Genomic DNA, 27,486 nt, shown 5'->3' with positions numbered 1-27,486 from the left:
TGATTGAAGCAGAAATCGACCACTATGATTCTTATAGTCCATCGGTGGCCCAGACAACCCTGGTTTTCCCGTCTACTTCAACTCAGTATCAAGGAACCAATACCTCTTCAAATTTTTCCGTCTCTTCTCACACAGAATCACGGATCTCTTCTGCATCCCAATCTTCCATGATTGCACCTGATAGCTTGGTACCTGTCAGCCTAACATCGACTGACCTTCATCTTTCTCAGCCTGTCAGACTAAACATGGAAGCATCCAGAAAACTGTCTACGCAACAATGTTACCAGCAAAAATGAACACAGTTTTCCACTTGGTGTGTTCTTAAGAACATAAGAACATAAGCAGTGTCTCCGCCGGGTCAGACCATAGGTCCATCAAGCCCAGCAGTCCGCTCCCGCGGCGGCCCATACAGGTCATGACCTGTCTAAATCACCAGAAGGGGCCCCCATGCCATCTTGGCTTCCTGATGAGTCCTATCTTCCCATCGAAGTCCTAGCCCTCCGGTCTTGCACATGCTCGACCTGGTTGGGTTTATACTTTCTCAGTATCCCAGTATCCCACTATACTTTTTCAGTATCCCACGATCCCTTTATCCCCCAGGAATCTGTCCAGTCTCTGTTTGAATCCCTGTACTGTACTCTGCCCGATCACCTCCTCCGGTAGCGCATTCCAAGTGTCCACGACCCTTTGGGTGAAGAAAAACTTCCTTGCATTTGTTTTGAACCTATCTCCCTTCAGTTTCTCCGAATGTCCCCTCGTACCTGTTGTCCCCTTCAGCCTGAAGAATTTGTCCCTATCCACCCTCTCCATGCCCCTCATGATCTTGAAGGTCTCTATCATATCACCCCTGAGCCTCCTTTTTTCCAGAGAGAAGAGCCCCAGCCTGTCCAACCTCTCGGCGTATGGGCAGTGTTCCAGCCCTCTTACCAGTTTCGTTGCTCTCCTTTGGACTCTCTCAAGTACCGCCATGTCTTTCTTGAGGTACGGCGACCAATACTGAACGCAGTATTCCAGATGAGGACGCACCATCGATCGATACAATGGCATGATGACTTCCCGCGTCCTGGTTGTTATGCCCCTCTTTATGATGCCCAGCATCCTGTTGGCTTTTTTCGAGGCCGCTGCGCACTGTGCAGATGGCTTCAGTGATGCATCCACCAGCACACCCAAGTCTCTCTCAAGACTGCTTTCTCCTAACAATGCCCCCCCCATTTTGTAGTTGAACAACGGGTTCTTTTTCCCTATATGCATGACCTTGCATTTTTTTACGTTAAAGCGCATTTGCCATTTGTTTGCCCAGTCTTCCAGCCTGTCTAGGTCCCTTTGCAGGTCCTCACACTCTTCCCTGGAGCTAACTCTGCCGCACAGTTTGGTGTCGTCTGCAAATTTTATAACCTCGCACTTTGCCTCCTTTTCCAGGTCATTGATAAATATGTTGAAGAGTAACGGCCCCAGCACTGATCCCTGTGGCACACCGCTCGTGACTCCCTGCCAGTCAGAAAATTGGCCCTTTACTCCGACCCTCTGCAGTCTACCCGACAACCAGTGCTCGATCCATCTGTGCACATCCCCTCTCACCCCGTGGCTCCATAGCTTCCTAAGCAGCCTTTCATGTGGAACCTTGTCGAAAGCCTTTTGGAAATCGAGGTAAATGATGTCGACGGGTTCCCCATTGTCCACCCGACTGCTTATTTCCTCAAAGAAGTACAGAAGGTTCGTTAAGCACGAACTTCCCTTACAGAATCCGTGCTGGCTTTTTCTCAGTAGGCCATTTCCCTCAATGTGCTCGCAAATGCTGTCCTTGATCATAGCTTCCACCATCTTCCCTATAATTGAAGTCAGGCTCACCGGCCTGTAGTTCCCGGGGTCACCCCTCGATCCCTTCTTGAAGATAGGCGTGACATTCGCCAGTCTCCAGTCCTCTGGTACCTCTCCAGTTCTTAAGGATAGGTTGCAAACATGCTGGATTGTGCCCGCTATTTCTTGTCTTAGTTCCTTCAGAACCCTTGGGTGGATCCCGTCCGGACCCGGTGATTTGCCGCATTTTAACCTGTCTATCTGTCTGAGGACATCCTCCTTACTTACCTCTATGTGCTCCAATTTTTTAGCCTGTTCCCCACTCATGAGCTCCTCTGAGTCCGGTATATTAGATATATCTTCTCTCGTGAAAACAGATGAGAAGAACGTGTTCAACCTCTCAGCTATCTCTTTATCCTCCTTAATCACACCCTTCCTATCCCCATCGTCCAACGGCCCCACCTCATCTCTTGCTGGTCGCTTCCCTTTTACGTAACTGAAGAATGCCTTGAAGTTTTTCGCCTCCCTGGCCAGCCCCTCTTCGTATTTTCCTTTTGCTTTTCTAACCTCTCGGTGGCATTCCTTTTGGCAATTTCTGTGCGCCTGGTGATTTTCCTCCGTTGGGTCCTTTTTCCATCTCCGGAAGGATACTTTTTTGTCATTTATTGCTCTCTTTACTTCTATTGAGATCCAAACTGGGTCCTTTGACCTCTTGTTCTTGCAGCCTTTCCTGAAACTGGGGACGTACCTTCTTTGTGCTTCCTGCAGGGTGTCCCTGAATAGGGTCCAGGCGTTTTCCACAGTCTCCATCCTATAGATGTTTTTGAGCTTCCTCCTCACCACTTCCCTCATAGCAACATAGTTCCCTTTCTTGAAGTTGAGCGCAGTTGTTGCGGTCCTCCTTACAGTGGGTGTCCCCCTTTCTAATGTGAATCTGATCACATTGTGGTCACTGTTGCCTAGTGGTCCTCCCACTTCTACCCCACTTGCAGGCCCCCCTAGTCCGTTCAGGATGAGGTCAAGAGTAGCACTCCCTCGCGTCGGTTCCCTGACCAGTTGCTCCATGAAGCAGTCCCTCACAGTTTCTACAAATCCTGTTTCCCTAGTGCAGTTGGAGTGACCCGTACTCCAGTCTATCCCCGGGTAGTTGAAGTCCCCCATCACTGTCACACTTCCAGTCCTGCACTCCTGTCTCAGTTCAGCTTCCAAGTCGTGTCCGACTCCTTCCGGTGTACCAGGTGGGCGATAGTACAGCCCCAGTTTTATGCCTGCACCCTTGTTTCCTGGTAATTTGACCCATATCGATTCCAGCCCCTCTGCCTTCGTTGCCATATCCATCCTGACCGAGTAGATAGAGTCCTTTATATATAGTGCTATGCCTCCCCCCTTCTTGTGGGTCCTGTCCTTTCTGTAGAGTTTGTACCCCGGCAGCGCTACATCCCAATGATTCTCCTCTGTCCACCATGTTTCTGTAATTCCAATTATATCCAGGTCCTCCCCCTTGGCCACGACCTCTAGTTCACCCATCTTGGCTGTGAGGCTTCTTGCATTTGCGTAAAAGCATCGCAGGTCCCGTCGTTTTTCCTCCACCTCTGCATTTACCAGGGCCGCCTCTCCTGTTTCCTGTATTTCTGCTTTGCCCCCAGCTTTTACCCTCGTAGCTTTCAGTTTCCCCACATTCCCGTCACCCCACTTCCCCGCTTTTCCTCCGGGTTTTCCTGCCCCCTCTTGGGCCCTGGCCTCTGTTCGATCCCCCTCGCCTTGTGTCACCCCTATATTGCCCTCCGTTTTCGCCCTTGTGCCACCCAGTCCCCCTGTGTCCCCATGCCCCTTAGTCTCCTCCCCGCAAGCTCCCTTTACCTGTTGTTTCCCTCGCTGTCTGATCATAAGATCCATCGGTTTCTCTACATCCTCCATGCAGTCAGCCCGTTCAGCATCTGTTCTGGATACTGTTGCCCGAAGCGTCAACATCAGATCAGCTGTCGGCTTTCCCCCTCTCCTCAGTTTAAAGCCCTCTCGATCTCCTTCCTCACATTGGTGGCCAGTAGTCTAGTTCCCTCTGTGCTCAGGTGCAGGCCGTCCCGCCGGTAGAGCCTACTCTTTTCCCAGAACGAAGTCCAATTCCTCACAAAGTGGAAACCCTCCTCCTGGCACCATCTCCTCAACCATGTATTTACAGCCTGGAGGTCTGCCTGCCTCTTTGCATCTGCTCTCGGTACAGGCAGGATCTCTGAGAATGCTATCCTCCGGGTATTCTGCTTCAGTTTACGCCCCAGGAACCTGAACTGGTCAGTCAGCGTGGCCATGCTGAAATTCCTCCGGCTCACATCATTTGTTCCGACGTGGATTATCACCGCAGTCTCCTCTGTCTCTGCTCCTTCCAGGATCCTCTCGATCCTGTCAGTGACGTCTCGTATCTTGGCCCCTGGGAGACAAGTCACTAGCCGGTCCTCCCTTCCTCCAGCTATGTGACTATCTACCTCTCTCAAGATCGAGTCTCCCACCACAATAGCAGACTTCCCTTTCCTCAGCAACCTCCTCTTTCTCAGGTCCGTGTCCTCTGTGTAGTGTGGTGTCTCTCCCTCGGGGTCTCGGTGAGTCACGGTCTCCTCCCCTCGTGTGGTTCCTCCTCCGCTAGGTCCTTCCCCGGTGTCGCCTTGTAGATCCTGGGTCTCGTCTGCTGACATCCGTCTGTACAGCTGCTGGTCCTGTCCTTCCACCTTCCTATAGGCCTCCTCGATGAATCTCTCGAGGTCCCTCACCTGGTCTACAATGAGGCCTTCTCCTTCTGTGTCCTTGTTTGACCAGCTCGTCTCCTCTATGTTGCGTAGTCCCTCCAGTTCCTGGACCTTGACCTTCAATCTGCCGACCTCCATCCTCAGGCTATCCAGCTCCTGACACCGACCGCATATGTATGCCCGCCTCCCGGAGGGGAGGTAGTCATACATATGACACTCGATGCAGTAAACTGGGTAGCTCTGCTGGGTTCCTGTAGCCTCCATTTCTTTCTCCTTGCTCCTACGGTCCCTCTGTGGTTGAGAGTGGTTTCCGGCGTACAGCTAGCTGAAAGAGTAGAGAGAGAGAGAAGAATGAGAGGCTGAAAGGGTAGAGAAAGAAGAAAGTGGAGAGAAGAAGTTATATATGTTTTTTTTTGTTTGTTTGTTTGTTTTTTAGGTTAAAGTTAGGTTTGCTGCTGGGCTGCCTGGGCTCCTTCTCAAGGCTCCTTCGCAAAGGCGCTCTCGCTAAGGCGAGCGCCTTTGCCGCTCGCCTTCGCCGAGCGCCGAATGGCTGGGCGCCGTTGGCTCCTCCCCTTTAAGGGGGAGTCCGGCACTGGCTCTGACGCGTTGGGGGGGGCGGAGCGAACTCTCGCCGCTTCCCCGAGCCCTGTCTCCTCTTTCCCTCCGCCTGTTCGGCACCAAACGCTGCCCCTCTCCTAGCTGAAGCTGAACTTCAGCTACGATGCTCCTTCCCTCCTCTAAGGCACCGCGTGTGCCGCGCTGGCTCCTCCCCTTTAAGGGGGAGTCCGGCACTGGCTCTGACGCGTTGGGGGGGGCGGAGCGAACTCTCGCCGCTTCCCCGAGCCCTGTCTCCTCTTTCCCTCCGCCTGTTCGGCACCAAACGCTGCCCCTCTCCTAGCTGAAGCTGAACTTTAGCTACGATGCTCCTTCCCTCCTCTAAGGCACCGCGTGTGCCGCGCTGGCTCCTCCCCTTTAAGGGGGAGTCCGGCACTGGCTCTGACGCGTTGGGGGGGGCGGAGCGAACTCTCGCCGCTTCCCCGAGCCCTGTCTCCTCTTTCCCTCCGCCTGTTCGGCACCAAACGCTGCCCCTCTCCTAGCTGAAGCTGAACTTCAGCTACGATGCTCCTTCCCTCCTCTAAGGCACCGCGTGTGCCGCGCTGGCTCCTCCCCTTTAAGGGGGAGTCCGGCACTGGCTCTGACGCGTTGGGGGGGGCGGAGCGAACTCTCGCCGCTTCCCCGAGCCCTGTCTCCTCTTTCCCTCCGCCTGTTCGGCACCAAACGCTGCCCCTCTCCTAGCTGAAGCTGAACTTCAGCTACGATGCTCCTTCCCTCCTCTAAGGCACGCGTGTGCCGCGCTGGCTCCTCCCTTTTAAGGGGGAGTCCGGCACTGGCTCTGACGCGTTGGGGGGGGCGGAGCGAACTCTCGCTGCTTCCCCGAGCCCTGTCTCCTCTTTCCCTCCGCCTGTTCGGCACCAAACGCTGCCCCTCTCCTAGCTGAAGCTGAACTTCAGCTACGATGCTCCTTCCCTCCTCTAAGGCACCGCGTGTGCCGCGCTGGCTCCTCCCCTTTAAGGGGGAGTCCGGCACTGGCTCTGACGCGTTGGGGGGGGCGGAGCGAACTCTCGCCGCTTCCCCGAGCCCTGTCTCCTCTTTCCCTCCGCCTGTTCGGCACCAAACGCTGCCCCTCTCCTAGCTGAAGCTGAACTTCAGCTACGATGCTCCTTCCCTCCTCTAAGGCACCGCGTGTGCCGCGCTGGCTCCTCCCCTTCATCATCATGAGGCTAAATCCACCAATGTATCTTCAGTATTGGAGTATCTTCTACATTTATCCAATTTAGGTCTCAAAACCACTTCAGTTAGAGTTCATTTCAGTGCTATCAATGCTTTTCACAGACCAGTTAATGGTAAACCTCTCAGTGTTCATCCTCTTGTGTCCAGATTTATGAAAGGTCTTTTCAGTGTCAAACCACCTCTCAAGCCACCTCCATTGGTTTGGGACCGTAATGTGGTTCTTGCTAGATTGATGAGGCCTCCTTCGAACCTTACTTGGAAAGTGGCTTTTCTCATCTCCTTTACTTCAGCTCGATGAGTCAGTGAGCTTCAAGTGCTGGTGGCAGACCCCCTTTCACAGTTTTCCACCATGACAAATTGGTGCTTCGCACCCATCCCATGTTTCTTCCAAAGGTCGTCATGGAATTCCACCTTAACCAATCTATTGTACTTCCAGTATTTTTTCCTAAGCTTCATTCTCACCCTGGGGAAATGGCTCTTCACACTCTGTACAGCAAACGAGCATTGGCTTACTATTTTGCAGAGAACTCAACAGCATAGAACATCTCCTCAACAAATATTGAACTCTTTACTAGGTTATATTAGGGAAGATGGAAAGAGAGTTATAGCCTGACCAGAAGAGAGAGGGAGGGGGATTCTGAAAGTGGTAAGCCATGTGGATGAGGTCAAAAGGGAGATGGCAAGATGAGTGAGAGAGCAGTGAGTACAGTGGTAGAAATGTGGTAATGGGGAGTAGTTAGCGGGAAATAGGAGGCTGGGAAAGGAGTGAGATGGGAAATGGGAGAGTTAGGTATTGAGAAAAGATGGAGAATTGAGAGGTAGCTGAACATTTAAAAAGAAGAAGGATGAGAATGAAGACAAGATTTGAGTGGACAGAGGCAAAAAATAAAAAAAAGTTAAGAAAGCTGAAAGGGAAAAATCAATATATTGGAGATAGGCATAAGGAGGAAATGGAATGAAAAGAGGAGAATAAAGTGGACAGCAGACACTGGAAAGAGAATTAGTTGAAGATACACAAAAAGCAAAAAGAGAAACTGGGACCAAGATGATGAAAAAACAAAACTTCCAGACAACAAGGTAGAAAAAATTGTTTTATTTTGAATTTATTAACTGGAATATGTTATCTTTGGGATATGTGCATCACAATTATTTTTGTATTCAGTGGCGTAGTCATATTCAGCTGATTTGGGAGAGGGACTGGAGCCCAAAATTAGTGGATGGGCACCAAAGTTTCTCCTTGCCTAAGAGCAATTTATAAATACTTGAGCTAATGGGGATTCCCAAGCCCTGACAACTGAAGACATCTTCCTCCAGTCTGGCAAATCAAAATCTCCACGCTTTACAACCAATGGCAATATCCTCAAGCTGTCACTGCTTTCATGCATGCATGAAAGTCAAGGGGGGAGGGGGCAGGGAGGAGGAAGGCAGCAGCTCTGCAATATTGCTGCCAACTGCAGAACTTGTGAAGTTGGAGGGGGAGAAGGTGGCCATCAGTTGGTGAAGTTTGGGGATCCCTACTAGCTACAGCTAGGGAGCCTAAGCTCAAAGTGGGAGGCCCAAAAAAGCAGTAGTATGTACCCTGACTGAACAATCCTCCACGTGCGCTGCTGACAGCTGATTCAGCATCCCCGCTCTGATGAGGCTCACCTCTGAAGAGGCTCACCGTAGCTGTAATAGAAGTGAATGAGAGAACCAGGAGCGCGCATCCCTGCTCATCAGAGTGGGAATGCGGAAGCCTGTGGCTGCTCCCACTGTCAGCGGTACACATGGAGGATCACTCAGTCAGGGTATTACTGCTTTTTTGGGTTCCTCTCCACAGTGTCCCTTTAATGAAGATTTATTATTAGATATGTACATCTTCTATATTAGTGATTGCAAATTTGGGACCTGCTCAACCTTTTTTTTTGGCTTATCAGCTAGTGTTAGTGTTTGTGCGACCCCAGAAAAATTTTTTTCATCCAATGCGGCCCAGGGAAGCCAAAAAGTATGGGGAATATATTGTAGTAAATGGATACTTAGTATAATGATAAACTGTAATCCTGTGTAAACATAGGACTCCTTTTACGAAGGCACGGTAGCGGTTTAATGCGCGTAATACCGCGCGCTAAACTGCCAGCCATGCTAGCCGCTACCGCCTCCTCTTGAGCAGGTGGTAGTTTTTCGGCCAGCGTGGGGGTTAGTGCGTGATGAAAAGTCACGCGTGTTAAATCCGCTAGCACGGCTTCGTAAAAGGAGCCCATAGTATACGTATATAAGTGTAATAATAGTGTAATAATGCAAATGCAAACATGGCACCCTAGCCAAGTAGTTGGGACGCCAACAACAATCACAGTGGAATCCACCTGAATCTGTATTTAAAATTCATTAAATATCTGTGAAAACCGCTCTGAATTGACCCCCCCAGACATTAATAGCAGTATAGAAGCTTCCGATAAAGATTTTATCTTGGAAGCAGATGCTTCTTAAAAACAAATTGTAGATCATTCTTGACCATAAAGTTGATTTTTAGCTATTTTTATCATTTTTTCATATTAAGGTACTCACAAAAGACCTTGAAAGACATGCAGCTGAATTACAGGAGCAAGAAGGACTACCTAGAGATGAAGCACCTATTGTAAATGTACCTTATGTCCATTCAAGGTATTAAACGTCAAGGAACATTTTTTTCTCTAATAGAATGCAGAGAATTGGCAATATCAAAATGTTTTGCCATTTGTTTTATTTCTAATTTTATTTTTTGTTTTCATTTAAAATAGCATGTTTGTTAAGATGATTCATTTTAAAGATAATAAATAGAAAAATAATATTTTAAAGTTACTTTTAATATTCAAGGTAGATTATAATGGAAACATACTCCTGGATTCTATATATCATTCCCAAAATTGTATGCCCAACTTTGGGCTTCAGAGGTGCGCGCAGATAAGAAATTGGATAATGAGATCTGAGTCAACAATAATTGGATGCTAACAACCAACTATTGATAATTGGCATTCATTAAAATTTGCATGCGCTATTATATAAGATAAGGTGCCTAACTCCCATAGTGTATATCTCAAAAAGGGGTTTGACCATGGATGTTAGGGGTATTCCAAAATGTTGCTTGCAGAATTACAGATTCCTTAGCAACAGCAGCAGATGACAGAGACTAGTGGGATGCCACAGGTGGGATCTCCCAGTAGGTGGAGATAGAGAACTGAATTGCAGGTGATCCTCTTGGATGGGATCTCTCCTGGACATGTAGTATATCTCTAGCAGGCAGATGGATGCCATTTCTTGAGCTCCTGGCTTCACTGTCTGAAAATCAGTTAAATTCACTGAAAAAAAAGTGAATTTTACTAATGTTGCTACGGCTTCAGTTAGTGCAGGGGTGTCTGGCTAAGTGGTGAGAGCTTTGGGGGTTACAACTGGGCCCCCCCAGGTCCCTTCCTCACCCTCCCTCCAGTGATTGAGGGTTTGCTATGGATCTTTGCATTTTTTCTTCTTTCCCAGTTGGTTTAAAAAAAAAAGTGAGAGACCATTTTGAGGGAGTAGTGTTTTGCACTATCCTTCGCTAACACACTGCAACTACTGTCCCTGCCAAATTTGGCAAATTGTAAGTATTTTTATTGTGCATGTATGATCGGCGCGTGTGTGCGGCATATTCAGTGTGCGCTTTTCATTGATGCTTTTTCTAGGTGTTGATCATGGCCGTGGCAGGTGTTAAACAGTGCTCGCGCTGTAGGAAACGGTGGTCACTGCTGGGCCTCTGCACAGTGGACTGCTTGGACGGTGTCCTCATGGATTCCAATATGGCAGCGGAGGCAGCGTGGTTTCCCACGCAGCTGATGCTTCTTTGCTTCTGTCGCCTGCTTCAGCAGGCCTCTTGGTGTTGGGGGCATCGGGACATGTACAGGATTTAGTGGCAGCCACGGGCACTGGCACCGTAGTCAGAGCCAGGCATGGGCCTAGGGCTCGAAATGGTCAGGGGGGCCCGCCGGAGAGCTGCTTTAGGGCTGTTTGGGCTCCCCCTCGCTGGATTCACTGGCAGCAGCATTGTTGCCCCGGCCCATCCCCGACCGACAAACCTCCCTCCAGCAGTGCTGCTGCTGACGCTGCTGGAGGCAGTGGTGTACTGGTGGGGGGGGAGGCGGAACCGCCCCAGGTGCATAGCCAGACGTGTTCAGAACCTTCCTCCCTACTCTACAATGGGACCTACATCTCAGCGCGGCTGCCGTACTTATTCTGGAGCAGAGTCAGCAGCCACGCTGAAGTATTGGAAGGTCCTGTTATGACTGTGTCTGCTGGCTCTGCTCTGGAAGAAGTACGTGACGTTGGATGAGGTGGACTGGCAGCCAGTCATCGCGAGACCTTTCTGCAACTCCCTGTGTCTGCCGGTCCACCCCCTCTAATGTCACTTACTTCTTCCTGAGCGGAACCGGCAGTTGCAGTCATTGCGGGACTTTGCTGCATAGCATTGGTTTGGAGGGAGAGTTAAAGGAGCATAGGAGCATATAAGGGTGGTGGAGGGAGAGAAAGGGGGCAGATGCTGATGGAATTGGTGTGCAGGGAAAGGGGAGAGAGACATAAGGGGAAAGGATACTGGATGGAATTGGGTTGGAAGGAGAGAAAGGGAACAGATGCTGATGGAAGTGGGGGGAAGGGAGAGGAGAGAGTGATATGCCAGACCATGGGGGTGTAGGAGAGGGAAGGAGAGGAGAAAGATGCCAGACCATTGGAGGAGGGAAGGGAAGAAGATTAATGCCAGACCAATGGGGGTGAAGGGAGAGATGGAAGGGGGAGGCATACAGTTTCTGGAAGGGGCATAGAAGGAGAGAAGATGCCATATAGAAGGGGCAGAGAGAGGGTAGACAGTGGATGAAAGAAAGATAGTAACAAGAAGATGAGGAAAGCAAAAACCAGAGAAGACAAAGTTAGAAAAAAATGTTCTATTTATTTATTTTTTTGCTTCAGGAGGCATGCATCGCTGTTTCTGTGGTGTTGCATTGTAGTTCAATTTAACCTTTGTTTACGTATTTCTATTTTATCCCCTCTTTTACAAAACCGTAGAGCATTTGTTAGTGCCAGCCGTGGTGGTAACAACTTTGATGCTCAGAATTCTATGAGCATCTGAGCTGTTACCTGGCTATAAACCACACTACAGTTTTGTAAAAGGTGGAGGGGTTAGTTTGTGATTACATATTCCATACTAGGCGAAGGAGTGTTGTGTTTGTATATGCTGTTGTTCGAGGCTTCGTACCCTCTTTCCTTTTCCTCAAATGCATCTGTGTGTATGGAAGACATGGTTTTTTGTTAGCGTTGACTAGCTTTATCAGGCATGGTTCTTGGGAACCTTTTTTTTACTGTGACGAACTTGTAGTGCATTTCAGAGATTCACTGGTGTGCTACCAAACGCTATTTTTCCAGGCTTCTTTTTGTGATATATTTCTTTTTACCTTTATTACCATTGACCCCTGATGAAGGTTGTCCGAAACACGGACCGTGTTGGGTCCCCTGTCTGGTAAAAGGTTTTTAGTTAAGATTTATTTGTCAAAATAAAATTTGCCTGCACCGTGTACAAGTCTGCAGTTTTGGTTTGTTTGCTCTGGTCTGTTTTTTCACTGCAGACGAAGTTGGACCTTTGGTTCTTTTGTTGTTTTGATGGTTCTTGGGAACACCTTGAATAAACCTGATTTGAATCTCCTTATTTTCTGGCAATCATCTTTTGTTATATGTTGGATTCTTTGGTGGACTGCTTTCCTTTTTGTTTCGTTACAAGCTAACATACGTGGAGTGGAACTTACTAGAGGAGTTGCAGATTTGGTTGTTTATACATACATATGGGTTACAGTTGATTGATGTAGAGTGAGGCAGTTGAGAGGTATTGTAAACTTGGTTATTAATATAGATTTATATTTCGGATAGTATTACTGTTTTACAATATATTTTAACACTTTTATATATGTATGGAAAGGGTTCAGAGTTAAAGTCCGGGGTAAGTAGGTGGGAAGGGAAGGAAGGGGGATTTTTGCAGAGATGTTTGGGGGTTGCATAGAAGAAAAACTGTGCACTGATACGCTAATCTTTGTTTTGAATTAAAAAAAAACAGAAATACAAGTGGAAATAAAGAAGTAAATAAGAAAACAGATAAATTGGGGTGGGGTGGAGGAAGCCCAGGGGGGCCCAGTGTACTTGTGTGCCTAGGGGACCTCGAAGAATTAATCCTGCCCTGGCCGTAGTGTCTTTGGGGCAGAGCATGCCGAATCCGACGCTGATGCGAAAGGGGTATTCGGTGATGCTATTTCTCCTGAGTTTGTCTTGTTGTTGCTTCAGGCTTTTATTTTATGTGAATCCTCGCTGGCTCAGGCCAGGGTTGGTTCTCAGGATGTTTGCCTTTTAACAGACCAGCTTTCAGGGATGGCTGGAGTCAATGCTCAGAGTGCAAAAAGGTGCAGGATGGAAACCGCAGCGGCGGTAGACCCCGCTGTGAGGCCCGATATGTCCCCTCTCATGTGCTCAGTAGTGGATGGGAATTTGTAGGAACTGCATGATTTAGAGGTGGGGGAGTGTCTGTCCTGTGTAGCGGATGATCCCATGGCCCTTTTGCTTTTCCATAGAGAGCAGCGTTTCTTACGGCGCTCCAGGGGCTACAGTTCTCTTCGGACGTGCCACAGTCATCTGCGCCACCTAACCCTCTCATGGCCGGCACAAAGAAATCCTCCAAGTCCTTTCCAGTTCATGAAGCCATGAAGGAACTCATTGAGGTTCAGTGGACTTTTCCGGAGGTGGGACTGTGTGTGACAAAAGTGATGCGCCACTTGTACCCCATGGTGCCGGATGAGTTGGAGAGGTTGCGGTTGCCTAAGGGGGACACTGGTGGTGGCGGTTACCAAGAAGACCCAGAGGAGAGGGGGTGGCATTGAAAGAAACTCAGGACAGGAAACTCGAGGCTTTGGTTATGTCATTGTTTGAGGTGAAGACTCCGACTCTGCAGGCGGCGGTGTACAATTTGGAGCCAGGTTTGGTGTCTCCGGTGGATGCCTTCTATGATATCGTTCACGCTTCGGCTAAGTAGATGGCCCTATCGATAGTGTCACATCGGTCTTTGTGGCTCCACTATAGGGTGGCAGATGCTGTTTCCAAGTTGTGGCTGGTTCGTTTCCTGTTTAAGGGTTGTCTGTTGTTTGGAGAGGTCTTGGAGAAATTGGTTAAGGATTTCGGGGATCCTAAATCCCAGTGTTTGCTGGAGGATAAGCATAAGAGTTCCTTTATGGTGCAGCCGTCCTGTCCATGTTTTAGAGATCTAAGTCTTATATGCCTGGTAAGCCATCTTGTGCTCCCTCTTTCCCTTTCAGGCTGAAATATCCTCAGAAGGGTTTCTTTCGTCCTCCCAAAGCCCCCAACTCTGTCGCTCCATCCTCAGATCTCTCGTGCATCCTCATGATGGGGTCTCGGTCTCCTCTGTCGAGGTGATAGGGGGATGACTGTCCGTTTTTCTGGTGAAGAGGACCAAGATCATGTCCGACCAGTGGGTCTTGGACATTATTTGAGACGGTTACAAGTTAGAATTCTCATCTCCCATCGCAGATTATTGCTTGGTGTCCCAGTGTTTGAGCGCTGCCAAGGTGGCTTCGGTTCAAAGCACCCTCCTGGTACTCCTGGACATGGGGGCAGTGGTTCCAGTACCTCAGGAGCAGCGGGGACTGGGGAGATATTCCATTTACTTTGTAGTGCCAAAGAAAGGGGGGTCTGTCAGGCCGGTTCTGGATCTCAAGCGGGTCAATCAGTTTCTCCATGTCAAACACATCAGAATGGAGACGGTGAGGTTAGTGAATGCTGTGGTTCAGCTGGGTGACTTTATTATGATTCTCGATCTCCAGGAGGCATATTTGCATATCCCCATCTGACCCCTGCACCAGCGGTTCCTGTGCTTTGCGATTCTCAATCAGCATTATCTGTTTTGGGAGCTGCCCTTCAGCTTGGCCAAGGCGCCATGCACCTTTTTCGAAGGTGATGGTGGCAGTTTTCTTTGAAAGGAGGGAATCCGGATTCATTCCAATTAGTTGATCCAGGCTTCTATCCATCAAGAAAGTTTGGGGGTAGCTCAGAGGGTGATTTCTCTGCTTCAGTCATTGAGCTGGGTAGTCCGCTTTCTGTAAAGTTCCCTCGTCTCTTCTCAATTGTTGGTGCATCTGGGAGTATGATTCGGCACGACTCAGAGGAGAGTCTTTCTGCCTGAGGACAGGGGTGAGAAGTTGTAGTCACAGGTATGGCTGCTGATCCATGTGCCGCGACCCCGGTTGTAGGATTTTGTCTAGGTGCTGGGCTCTGGTAGCGGCTCTGGAGGTGGTCCCCTGAGTCCGCTTTCACATGAGGCCTCTTCAGCAGTCTCTTCTCTCCCAATGGTCACCAGTGTCTCAGGATTACAAGCATCGCCTCCGATGGACGCCCCAGGACTTGCGAAGCATGGATTGGTGGATGGACAGTGCCAATCTGTTCAAGGGGATGCCCCTTGCGACGCCGGAATGGCTGGTGATCACGACAGATGCCAGCCAGATGGGCAGGGGAGAGGGATCAGTGCCTGTGGTCTTTGGCACAGGGAGTGTGTCCTCAGGAGGAGGCTCAGTGGTTCATCAATCTTCTGGAATTATGAGCGATCAGACTTGCTCTGTTGGAGTTTTGGACTCTGATTCAAACTTTGAGGGCAGGCCAATCAGGGTCCTCTCGGACAGTGTCACGGTGGTCGTCTACATCAACAGGCAAGGGGGCATGAGGAGCCCGCAACTAGCTTAGGAGGCATGGACTCTGCTTCTGTGGGCTGAGTCGTGTCCCCCCTTCTGTCGGCGGCTCACATATTAGGTTCAGAAAATATTCGAGCGGACTTCCTCGGCAGAAATCGTCTAGACCCAGGGGTTTGGGAACTGGTGCAGGAAGTGTTCCAGCTCATAGTTTGGTGGGGGCTTCCGGAGTTGGACCTCATGGTCTCAGCTTGCAATGCAAAACTCCCTCAGAGGGGGTGGATGAATTGGTTCTTCTGTGGCTCTTCCGTAGAACTCCAGGGAGCCTTCTGTATGTTTTTCATCCCTGGCCGAAGATAGGCCAGGTGTTGCATCGCATTGCTCACTTCTGGGGAACAGTAGTCTTCGTGGCTTCGGATTGGCCATCCATGGTATGCGGATCTTCTGGGATTGGTGACAGGGGTTCCCCTCCGGCTTCCGATGACGCCGGACTTGCTGATGCAGGGTTTGATTCAGAGGGAAGATCCCTTCTGCTTTGGTCTTGCAACCTGGCTATTGAGGGTCGAGACTGAGGCATAAGGGGTTTTCGGAACTGGTTAGGGTTGCTCTGCTGCAGGCCAGGAACAGGTCTACATCTACGGCTTATGCCCGAGTTTGGAAAGTATTTGCGTCTTGGTGTAGTCAGCGGGGTCTTTTCCCTTTTTCAGGCTTACCTGTCACACATTCTTACTTTTTACAGGACGGAGTATCTACAGGGTTACATTTCCCTCAAAATTCAAGTGGCGACCATCTCCTGTACCATGGGCCAAGTATCACGTTCTTCATTGGCTTCTCTGCCAGATGTGGTACACTTCCTGAAGGGGGTGCAGCACATTTGCCTTCCTTTGTGGAAACCCTGTCCGGATTGGAGTCTTCACCTGGTTCTTGGTGGCTTGCAGGGGGCTCCATTCGAACCCTTGACCGCGGCTTCTCTCAAGGATGTCACCCTGTAGTCGGTCTTTATGGTAGCTATGGCATTTGCGCGTAGGGTGTCGCAGTTACAGGCTCCGTTCTGCAGGTATCCCTTTCTGCTTTTCTCGGCTTTCGATGCAGACGGTTCCTTGCCATAAATGAGATGGAATAATGGATGACAGATTTCAAGCTCAAGCTCAACCCAGAAAAAACAAAATTCTTCGTTGCCTCCCCTCACCCGGTTGACAATAAAACCCCACTATGCATCAATAAACTCAACTACCCTATTCAGCCCACCATGAAAATACTAGGTGTTATTCTAGACCAGTGATGGCTAACCTTTTTGAGCCCGAGTGCCCAAACTGCCGCACAAAACCAAAGAATTTCCTCAAAGTGCCAGCACGTCAATTAAACCTTAATAACAAGATTTTAGTATCTAAAAACTCTTTATAAAGTTGCCTGAACTATGTAACATAATTTTTAAAGGTTGGAATCTTTGTATTGTCAGAGAATCAATTTGATTCACAATCCTTTGGTTTTCATTTCAATTTATTGGCAATTTATAATGTTTTAATGATTTCATTCATGGGCCGAATACACACATACTTTTCTCTGTCGCCGCACTCTTTGACCAAAAGATTTGTAAGCCTGCAACCACGTCAAGGTAGACTCTTTCAGCAGCTCCCCTCCCACCCCCTTACCTTTGTGGCCAAGTCAAAATGATCTACCAACAATAAAATTTTAAAACACAAAGCACGCTGTACGCAGAGAAAATGTTAATTATCATTTATATTCCGCGGGTTTTCAAAGAGGTCAAGGCAGATGACTTTATGCAATGTCAGTAACAACTATACAAAAATAGACAAATATTCCCCCTCCCTTTTTACTAAACCGCGATAGCGGTTTTTAGCGCAGGGACCTGCGCTGAATGCCCCACGCTGCTCTTGAAGCTCATAGGCTCCCTGCGCTAAAAAACGCTATTGCGGTTTAGTAAAAGGGGGCCATAGTGCAAAATATAGACAGCATATATAAATTCTCAAAACGGACACATTTTGATCACTAAATTGAAAATAAAATCATTTTCCTACCTTTGGTAATTTCATCAGTCTCTGGTTGCACTTTATTCTTCTGACTGTGCATCCAATATTTCTTCCCTTTTTTCAGCCTTCTGTATGTTTCCTCTCCTCCAGACCTCATTCCCTCCCCAAACTTTTTCTTTGTTTCACCCTGCCCCCTTCTTTCTTTTTCTCTCTCTCCATACCCCCCTTTCATTCTGTATGTCTGTCTTTCTCTCTCTCTCCGTGCCCCATTTTTCTTTGTTTCACCCAGCCCTCTTTCTTTTTTTTTTTCTGGCTCCCTGTCCCCCCCTTTCTTTCTTTCTCCTTGCCCTCCCCTATGCCACCACCATTGGGAAAATGCTGCCACTGCCACTGGGGAATAGGCTGCCACTGCCGCTATCGGGAACAGGCCGGCGCCGAGTTCGCCCTGCTTCTCTTCCCCGCGGGGCCGACCAACTCTCGCCACTCGACGTCAATTCTAACATCGGAGAGGACGTTCTGGGCCAGCCAGGCAGTGATTGGCTGGCCCAGAACGTCCTCTCCGACATCAGAATTGACGCGGGTGGCGAGAGTTGGTCGGCCCCACAGGGAAAAGCAGGGAGAACTTGGCACCGGCCTGTTCTCAATGGCGGCGGTGGCACTCAAGTGGCTAAAGAGACGCAGTTTGCCAGCCTAGGGAGGACACTGGAGGATGGCCAGCTGTGCACCCCCTTGGGGCGTAAAACCGGGGCAGACCGCCCCCACCCCCACTGTCTGTACCTCACTCCCTCCCTATGACCAAAAATTCTCCTTTCTTCTATTCCCCGTGTACACAACCATCTCTTTCCCTCCCTTCCTCTCTCCCAAGTCCTTGCCTTCTGTGTCCAAAAACACATTCCCTCCCCCACCTCAGCATCTATTTCCCTCCCTTCCTCTCTCCCAAGTCCATGCCTTCTGTGTCCAAAAACACATTCCCTCCCCCACCTCAGCATCTATTTCCCTCCCTTCCTCTCTCCCAAGTCCATGCCTTCTCTTTCCTCTCTCCCAAGTTCATGCCTTCTGTGTGCAAAAACCCATTCCCTCCCCCACCTCAGCATCTCTTTCCCTCCCTTCCTCTCTCCCAAGTCCATGCCTTCTGTGCCAAAAACCCATTCCCTCCCCCACCTCAGCATCTATTTCCCTCCCTTCCTCTCTCCCAAGTTCATGCCTTCTGTGTGCAAAAACCCATTCCCTCCCCCACCTCAGCATCTCTTTCCCTCCCTTCCTCTCTCCCAAGTCCATGCCTTCTGTGTCCAAAAATCCATTCCCTCCCTTCCTCTCTCCCAAGTCCATGCCTTCTGTGTCCAAAAACCCATTCCATCCCCCACCTCAGCATCTCTTTCCCTCCCTTCCTCTCTCCCAAGTTCATGCCTTCTGTGTCCAAAAATGCATTCCCTCCCCCACCTCAGCATCTCTTTCCCTCCCTTCCTCTTTCCCAAGTTCATGCCTTCTGTGTCCAAAAATGCATTCCCTCCCCCACCTCAGCATCTCTTTCCCTCCCTTCCTCTTTCCCAAGTTCATGCCTTCTGTGTCCAAAAATGCATTCCCTCCCCCACCTCAGCATCTCTTTCCCTCCCTTCCTCTCTCCCAAGTTCATGCCTTCTGTGTGCAAAAACCCATTCCCTCCCCCACCTCAGCATATCTTTCCCTCCCTTCCTCTCTCCCAAGTTCATGCCTTGTATCCAAAACGCACTCCCTCCACCTTTTGTGTTCCCTGTTTGCCTCCCAGCCCATCTTAGCAACTTTCTCAGCAAAATGTAGCTCGAGCCGCGTAGGCTTGTCTTCTATTTCCTGCCTGTCCCGCCGCGCACACATAGCCGATCAGAAGTCTTCCCCGACATCAACGCTGACGTCGGAGGGCGGGCTTTGCTTAAGCCCTCCCTCCGACGTCAGCACTGACGTCGGGGAAGATTTCCGATCGGCTGTGTGAGCTGCAGGGCAGTCGGAGTAGAACACGAGCCTCGCGTATCGAATTATATTTAACCCCGCGGGTCCCCCATCGTCCCCGTTCAGCTCTCTCTCCTGTGCACCCCCTGATAGTACTGCCCTGATGGCGGCCCTGCGCGTGCCAGCTGCAAGGCCTTCGCGTGCCACAGTTGGCACGCGTGCCATAGGTTCGCCATCGCTGTTCTAGACCAATGCCTAACAATGAAGGAACAAGTGGATTCCCTATTCAGAAAAGGTCTCCTTACTCTCTGGAAACTCAGAACCATTAAATCATACTTCGATACGTCAACATTCAGAATCCTAGTGCAATCCTTCATACTGAGTCAGCTTGACTACTGCAACATCGCCTATCTAGCAATCTCACAAAAGAATATGAGACGTCTCCAAATAATGCAAAATGCTGCGGTCAGACTTATCTTCGGGCTGAAGAAATTCGACCACGTGACACCCTACTATCGGCAGCTGCACTGGCTACCAACGGAAGCCCGAGAAAGGTTTAAATTTGCCTGCCTCTGCTTCAAAGTACTATACGGCCTGACCCCCAAGTACATAACGGACCTTTTCGCATTTTCTAATAACAAACTCAAGAGAAACACACACCCAAAATTCATTTCCCCTCCAGTTAGAGGCTGCAAAATGAAAAAACACAATGAACACCTTCTCTCTCACCAAGCAGTCCTATGGGGCAAAGACCTAGACCAACTGCTTTCGCCCACTACATACGGGGAATTCAGGAAACGCCTAAAAACATACCTGTTCCAGAAATACCTAAACAATTGACCCGCGCTCCCTCTCCCTTCCCCCTCCCTATTCCACCTGAACTTACAGCACTGTTATAAAAATAATCTGCTATCTTCATCTTATCGTAACTTTACGTTGCTATTTATCCCCAACAGGTCCTGTCGGACATTACCTACTAAAATGTACATATTACATTTTCGCTCAGCAAATTGTATGTCTATACTATTGCCTCCTGAGGTCTCTGATCTCTGTATTTCCTCTGAATATCTACTTATTGTATTTCGCACTCTTGATTGTAAACCGCCTAGAAGTCGCAAGATTGTGGCGGTATAGAAGAATAAAGTTATTATTATTATTATTATTCATTTCTTCCTAAGGTGGTTTTGTCTTTTCATGTTGATTAGTTTCTTTTTCTTCCCTCTTTTCCTCAGAGAGATCTCCATTGACCACTACCTTCTGTCACCTTCCACTCAACTAGTTTCTGATCGTCACTTTGGAGCCCATATCGAGGGCACTCAGTTTATTTATTATATGCCTGTGTGGAACACTGTCAAACTCTTTGCTAAAATCTAAATACACCATATCTAGTGCACTCCCTCTATGTAATCAATGAAATTGACAAGAACTGCTTCTAGTGAATCCATGTTACCTTGGATCCTGTAATTCCCAGGATTCCAGAAACATAACTATGCTGAGGACCATTGTTTGCCTTGAATATGGAATTACTAAGAAGGTCCAATATCATTTAATCGACTGACAAGTCCTTGCTTTTTAGGATAGATTAATTCATTTTCAAGACTCTCAAGACTCCTAAAGTAGGCCGTCTTTGCCGAAACATGTACATGTCGAGTCATTGAATTTTTTGATGAATAAAGGACTTTTATGAACAAGTTGAACTCACCAGTCTTTATAGGACATTTCCACTCCGTACCTGCGTCTTTGAATTTTGTGAATTTGGTTCTCCTGTTCATTGTTCTGTCTAAGGACAGTGCCATCATTTCTGCCTAAGGTGGTTTCAGCTTTCCATCTCAGTCAGTTGAGCTCCCCTCCTTTCAGAGGGGAGATTGCAACACCCAGTTCGATAGCCTGCATCTCTTGGACATGCATTGAGTTCTTGCTAGATATCTGGAGGTCACAAATGACTTCCGGAGGTCTGATTGGTTGTTCGTTCTTTGGAGCAGTCAGAAGCACGGATGTTCCGCTTTGAAGTCAACGATTGTGAGATGGTTGAAGGAGGCTGTCAGTTTGGCATATTTGCTGTCAGAAAAGCAATCTGCAGCCCGGTTGTGGGTGCATTCTATGAGGCAAGTGGCATCGTTATGGACTGAGTCAGCCCTCTTATTCCTAGTGGATATTTGCAAGGCAACAGCCTGCTTGTCTTTTCATTCCTTTGCCAGACACTATCAAGTGGATATGAAAGCACAGTTCTGATGTGAGTTTTGAAGTTGAGGTTTTGCGGGACACAGCTCCAAAGATCCTCTCTCACTAAGGTCTGCTTTTGGACATCCCACTGGTCAGGAATAGTGATGCTATAAAAGGAGAAATTAGGTCTTATATAATAATTTTCTTTCCATTAGCTCTTCACACTATTCCAGAGATCATCCCTCTGGTTCAATGTTACACTCCTGGAGCTGGAGTGATCTTGGTCTTTGTTCTCCGGCTTTAGGGTGCACTGTTTGGCAGAAAAGTCCAGCCATGCTGATAATCTCAATTGCTCAAAAAAAAAAGTCATTAAGGAAATGACTAGATTATGTGAGAATAGGTAAGTTAGGCAGAGGAGCACAGGCGACGGAGTCATGGATCCAGGTTTCACTCTGCTTGTTGATATAAATACTGAAGGGCTGTGGTCGAGTAGGGCCTATATAAGGCAACTCTTCTGTGTGAGTTCTATCTCCACCTGCTGGTTGAAGGACAGGACTATCTCACTGATCTGGAATAGTGTGAAGGACTAACGGAAAGAAAATGTTCAGGTAAGATCTAATTTCTCCATTATATTCTCATACTTGTTTTCCATTTTTGTCCTGATAATTCCTAACATTCTATTTACTTTTTTAGTCACCGCTGTACATTGAGCTGATGGTTTCCAATATATTCTAAACGATGACACCTTGATCCTTTTCCTGGACTCCTAATAATGGAGCCTTGCATCATTTAGCTATAGTTTGGGTTCCTCTCTCCCTCATGCATCATTTGCACTTGCTAACGTTAGATGTCATCTGTCATTAGGTTCTCTTGTAATTTAACAGCTTTGAATAACATTGTGCCATTAACAAATTTAATTGCATTTCTATCTGTAGATCATTTGTGAATATGTTAAAAAAAGCAGCAGTCCCATCACAGATCCCTGGGAAACTTCACTATCTAGTATATCCACAAAATAACAGAAAAAGGAATGTAATTATCCAAAATTCCACAAATACTCCTCTATTATGGCAAGCCCTAGAAAGGGTTACCTTAAATTGAAAATATTTCATTGAAACTCATAAATTAGAAGGTCTTTTAAAATGATAGGAGGAAAAGCCTCAGACTCCTACCTGCTGCTAGTGTAAGTGTGCAGACAGATGATAACTGAGGGAGAAACCTCACCAGCATAAAAACTTCCTGTCTGACAATTAAACTTAGCATTCTCTGGGATTTAATTAAGCCTTAGATTTTGCTGGCAGGATTTGTTCTCCAGATCCTCTTTTCCTCCAGGTCTTCCTTTCTTCTCTCACAGCCAGACACATGTTTAACTCCCACTAGACCCTCATTTAGCGATTCATCCATACCTCAACCACCTCCTCCCACTTATTTATATCATTGACCTCTGACCAGTACTCTTAATTTCTTCATAATTTCCACTTTGATTTCCTAAGTCTCATTTGAGCTCTTGAAACCATTCTCTATCTTTGCATCTCTATTTCCTCTTCACTATTAAACTGATTTTGTTACGCTGACTGTTTCCCTGCTCACTGCACAGTGGATTGCTATTTCCTGTTACAGTTCACATGTGGTTGGCTGCCATCATTGGGCTCAAATCCTTACAGGAAGGCTTATTTCTGGGAATGTAGCCTTAAATTCTGCAAGTTTTCTCATAGTGGTCATATTCATTGATATTTGATGCACTTCAATTGCACCATGGGTTTTTTGCTACTGTTTTTTGCTTAGTTCAGATAGCAGTCTGGAGCTAGGAAGCCATGTTGGGCAATAACAGTCATTTCCTTCTCTTCCTCTGCTACAGAATACTGGGTTGCTAATGGGTTCCTTCATTGTTAATAAATGCTCAGCTTCCCTAAGTTATATTAAATGTTAGGAGAGAGGTTTTCCCTTCTAAATGGAGTGGATAGCCTAATTATTTGTAATTTAAACATAAGAGATGTTCAGTGCATTTTTTAATTTTTTGGGTACACATGTTTTCTGTAATAAATCCACATGAAATACATATCATTTTTGTAAGTTTAGTGACTCTTTTGTTTAGAGTATATAACTATGACCCTTTGACACCACTGAAGAATCTTCGAGCAAATTGCTATGGGAAATATATTTCCTTGCGTGGGACTGTTGTGCGAGTGAGTAATATTAAACCACTGTGTACCAAAATGGCTTTCACATGCAACACTTGTGGAGATGTGCAGACTCATTCTCTTCCGGATGGAAAGTACACTGTTCCAACGAAGGTAAATAGCTTTTTTTCTTTGAAATTTATTAAATGCAAATCATCTAATGCTGTATTTATTTAGGCATTTGGACAAAATAATCAAAGGTAACAATTTTTGTAACAGAAGATTAGATTCTTACTTTCTAGTAGAAAAGTACATGAGTCCTGAACCTGTGGGCAGTGCATCTTCACTCACGAGGGATGCAAAAGGTATCATTTTACATTTTCAACTCCGCCTCTGTGCTGCATCATTGGGTACTGCTCTCAGTTTGTACCAAAGCAGAGATAACCACTGAAAGAGGAGAATGACAAGAAAGGACATGGGAAAACTCCCCAATAACATACTTTTGATCTGCACTGCAAGAAAACACAACTCGTTAACAAAAGGAACATAGCTTTAACAAGGTGGAATGAAAACACCCACCAACCTGAGTGTCAAGATCAAATCTGTATAGACACTCCTGTCTCTCTGGCGTTGTAGCTTTGTATTGCTTCATCTTGCTTGAGTGTCCTTGAACAAGCCTCTGCAGAAACATACTTGTCTGAGGCTAAAAGCAGACTACATTGAAATCTGATAGGGTGGGGCTTCAGGACTCATGTGCTTTTCTACTGGAAAGATGATTATCGGAGTAAGAGCCTAAGAGCCTAATCTTCCATTCCAGTGCCAAAAAGCACATGAGTTCTGAAACAGTGGGACATAACATATCGGTTTCTCGAGCCTAGGGTAGAATAGAAGAGCCTGCTGGTAGCACCATGGACCCAAAAGCGAAGTCCTTTTGTGCTGCTACTTCCACTCTGTAAAACTTAGTAAATGTGTGTAGTGTGGACCATGTAGCTGCCCTACAGTTCTCGGGTGAAACAGTTCTAGACTCCGCCCATGAAGAAGCCACACCTCTGGTGGAATGCACTTTCAAGAAAACTGGTGGACGTTTACCACATCCTAGATAAGCAGAAGAAATAGCTGCCTGTATCCATCTGACAATCGAGGCCTTTAAGGGCAAAAAACCTGTTAGGGCAAAAAGATGATCTGACAACCGAAAATCATTGGTCACCTCCAGGTAACGAACGAGAACCCTTTTGACATCTAGCTGTGCTAGTATTTTGTCTTGCTTCTTTATGCCTGTGGCCTATGTTGGATGGCTTAAAGAGCCTGCACAATATTGGATCCTCTCCCTGGTCTAGGGCTGCTACAGCCTCTGGCCTGTCCTCACCCCCATGAGAATCTGTGTTTTCTACAGAGGAGGCATTTATGGCGAGAAGAGGCATAGATTCAGATCATCCCAATTCTTCTCTGTCTGGACCTCAGGCTCCTGTCTTTACTTTTCTTGTGATGGATCCAGATTCTGCAGGAATAAACTTTATCCCAGGACAAGCAGGCAGGTATTCTCACTAGTGGGTGATGTCATCAGACAGAGCCCCGGTACGGACGTCTCACAAGCACGTGTTGCTTGTAGAAACTTAAAGTTTCTAGATGCCCGCACCGCGCATGCGCCGGTGCCTTCCTACCCGGAGATCCGGGCGTGTCTCCTCAGTTCTTTCTTTTCCGCGGAGCTGAGAAGTTCAACTTCTTCATGCGCTAGCTGAATTCAGTTAAATTTGCCTTCCTTGTCCGCGTTTTCGTTTTCGTTTCTTTTAATTACTTTAACAGTTCTTTTCTTTTTCAAAAAAAAAAAAAAAAAAAGGAGAAGATTATTTCCTCCGGCGGGTCGAACGGGCCGGCCACGTGGCTCAGGCCCACGGGCTTCGACCTCGCGGCAGAGATTTTCCGGCCTATGTCCCGGCCAATCACCGGTTTTAAAAAGTGCAGCAAGTGCCAACGCGCGATTTCACTCACGGACCCTCACGGGCGCTGTTTGCAGTGTTTGGGCCCTGACCACATCCCGAAATCGTGCGGGCCTTGCTCTACCCTTACGGCATGCTCTTTCAAGCGGCGTTGCCTATTGTGGGAATCGATGTTCAAGATGGACGCAGCTAAGGATCCCTCAGCCTCCACTTCATCTGATACCTCCCCGGTGCGGGCGAAACCGGCATCGACTCCTCCTGCATCGAGTGCGGTGAAACCGGCATCGCTCGCCCCGACACCATCCATGAGCTCGACGTCGGTGCCTGCCCCGGTCTCCTCGGTTCAGGTACCTCTTCCTTCCACAGTGCCACCAATGGTCATCAAAGTGCCGAAAGCTACTAAGCAGAAGCACTCGACCTCGAAGGAGCGCGATGCCCGTGCAGGAGGACCCCCTTTCGGTGCGGATCCCTCCCTATCGGCTTCGCTACGGTCCGTGCTGGAAGCTCAATTCGTTGAGCTCATGCAGACCATCGGACCCGGGCTCATCGCTGCCATACAGGGTGACCTCCCGGTACCGGTCCAAAGGGGCGGTCCGCCCCCTCCCCCTCCCCCACACCGTTCGACCTCGACAACCGACGAGGACGAACGAGGGAGGGCGGCGATACCCACGCGGCAAGCCTCGCTTACCGACATGCCGCCATTAGAACCCATTACGCCTCCGCGCCAACATGGGACCAGACCTTCGATCGATACTCGAAGCCCTGGGCATAGTCAGGAAGAGTTCCTCCGTACTCCTTACCAGACTTGGGTAGCATCGCAGGAACCCGCATCGCAAACCCAGTGGCGATCCACCGCTTCCAGCCCTATCCACTTGGGGACCTCGGGAGACCATGCGATGCACAGACGATCCCGATCCCCGTCCCGCCACCGAGACGGGCACCGATCGAGACACTCATCCTGGCACTCCTCACGCTATTCGGAGGTGTCACCGCAGAAAAAACTGCAACGTAGGGGATACTCCTCATCAGAGGCGTCCCCTCCGAGGGGCCCGGAGTACGAGGAGACACCGGTGCCCTATTCTCCTTGTCACTCCCCGATGTCCACGGACCTGGAGGCCTCCTCCTCCGCCAGCCCGTCCCACAGACCGACGCTGGCGGAACAATTGTCCTTCTCATCATTCCTCCGACAAATGGCGGATGATCTGGATGTGACCCTTGACACGGGCTCCCGATACTCCAAAGAGTATCTGGACACCATGCATTTACCTAACCCCCCAACGGAGTCGCTTCGGCTCCCCCTGCATAAATTGCTGGATCAGACCTTCATGCAGTGTTTCGAAACACCGTACTCCATACCGGCGATTCCCAGCAAACTCGATGCTCGATACCGCATCGTGCACCATAAAGGGTTCGAGGGCCCCCAACTCTCCCACCAATCCCTGCTGGTCGAGTCCTCCCTAAAACGCTCTCATCCCTCCCAGGTCTACGCCTCTGTACCGCCGGGCCGAGAGGGGAGAACGATGGACAAATTTGGTAGAAAATTCTACCAAAACTCCATGATGGCGTCACGGGTGCTAAACTACAACTTCTTTTTCTCTTCCTATTTGGAGTTCTTCTTGCCGGTGCTCCGCAAGTTCACTCCGTTCATAGACAACCAAGCTCGATTCGAGTTCGAGGAAGTGGTAGCCTCTCTCTCCCAATTACGCCTCCAGCTGATGCAATCCTCCTTCGATGCATTCGAACTCTCGGCACGCGCCGCCGCAAGCGCGGTAGCGATGCGTCGCCTGGCATGGCTCCGTACCATCGATATGGATCCCAACCTTCAGGACAGACTCGCCAACGTACCATGTGCTGGAGCTGACCTGTTCGATGAGTCTATCGAAACTGTTACCAAGAAGCTGTCGGATCATGAAAAATCCTTTCAATCCATCCTGCGGCCCAAACCCAAACCTCAACAGTCTCGACCTTCCAGGCCACCCCTGATTTACCAGCGGCGTTACATGCCCAGACAAACGCCTGCTGCGAGGCAGCCTGCGAAGAGACAACCTCCCCAGAAGTCTCAGCAAAAACCTCAGCCACCGGCCGTACCTAAGGCCCCCCAGCCCTTTTGACGCCCCCCCCCGGGAGCATAACCTCGGCCTCTCCCATAGGGGGCCGCCTCCATCTTTTCTACCATCGATGGGAGGCCATAACTACGGACCTATGGGTCCTCACCATCATAAGAGAAGGATACTCTCTTCAATTCCACCGGGTCCCCCCGGACCATCCCCCAAGAGAGTATCCTTCAAGCTCGACGCAGACCGCCCTTCTTC

General features: G+C 48.6%; 1 protein-coding gene across 3 annotated transcripts in view; it reads left to right on the top strand.

Moving 5' to 3' along the window:
- The window catches only part of MCM8 (minichromosome maintenance 8 homologous recombination repair factor), a 169,259-nt gene that overhangs the window by 23,429 nt on the left and 118,344 nt on the right, over positions 1–27,486 (top strand). For all 3 annotated transcript variants that reach the window (XM_033938266.1, XM_033938265.1, XM_033938264.1), the window contains 2 exons: positions 8,863–8,966; positions 23,213–23,411. In XM_033938266.1, coding sequence (XP_033794157.1) covers positions 8,863–8,966; positions 23,213–23,411 — 303 coding nt within the window. The remainder of the gene's footprint in view (positions 1–8,862; positions 8,967–23,212; positions 23,412–27,486) is intronic.

This window comes from Geotrypetes seraphini, chromosome 3, assembly GCF_902459505.1.
Source record: "Geotrypetes seraphini chromosome 3, aGeoSer1.1, whole genome shotgun sequence".
NCBI lineage: Eukaryota > Metazoa > Chordata > Amphibia > Gymnophiona > Dermophiidae > Geotrypetes > Geotrypetes seraphini.
Note: the sequence above shows the minus strand (reverse complement) of the source record. Positions and strands in the feature narration are given on the sequence as shown.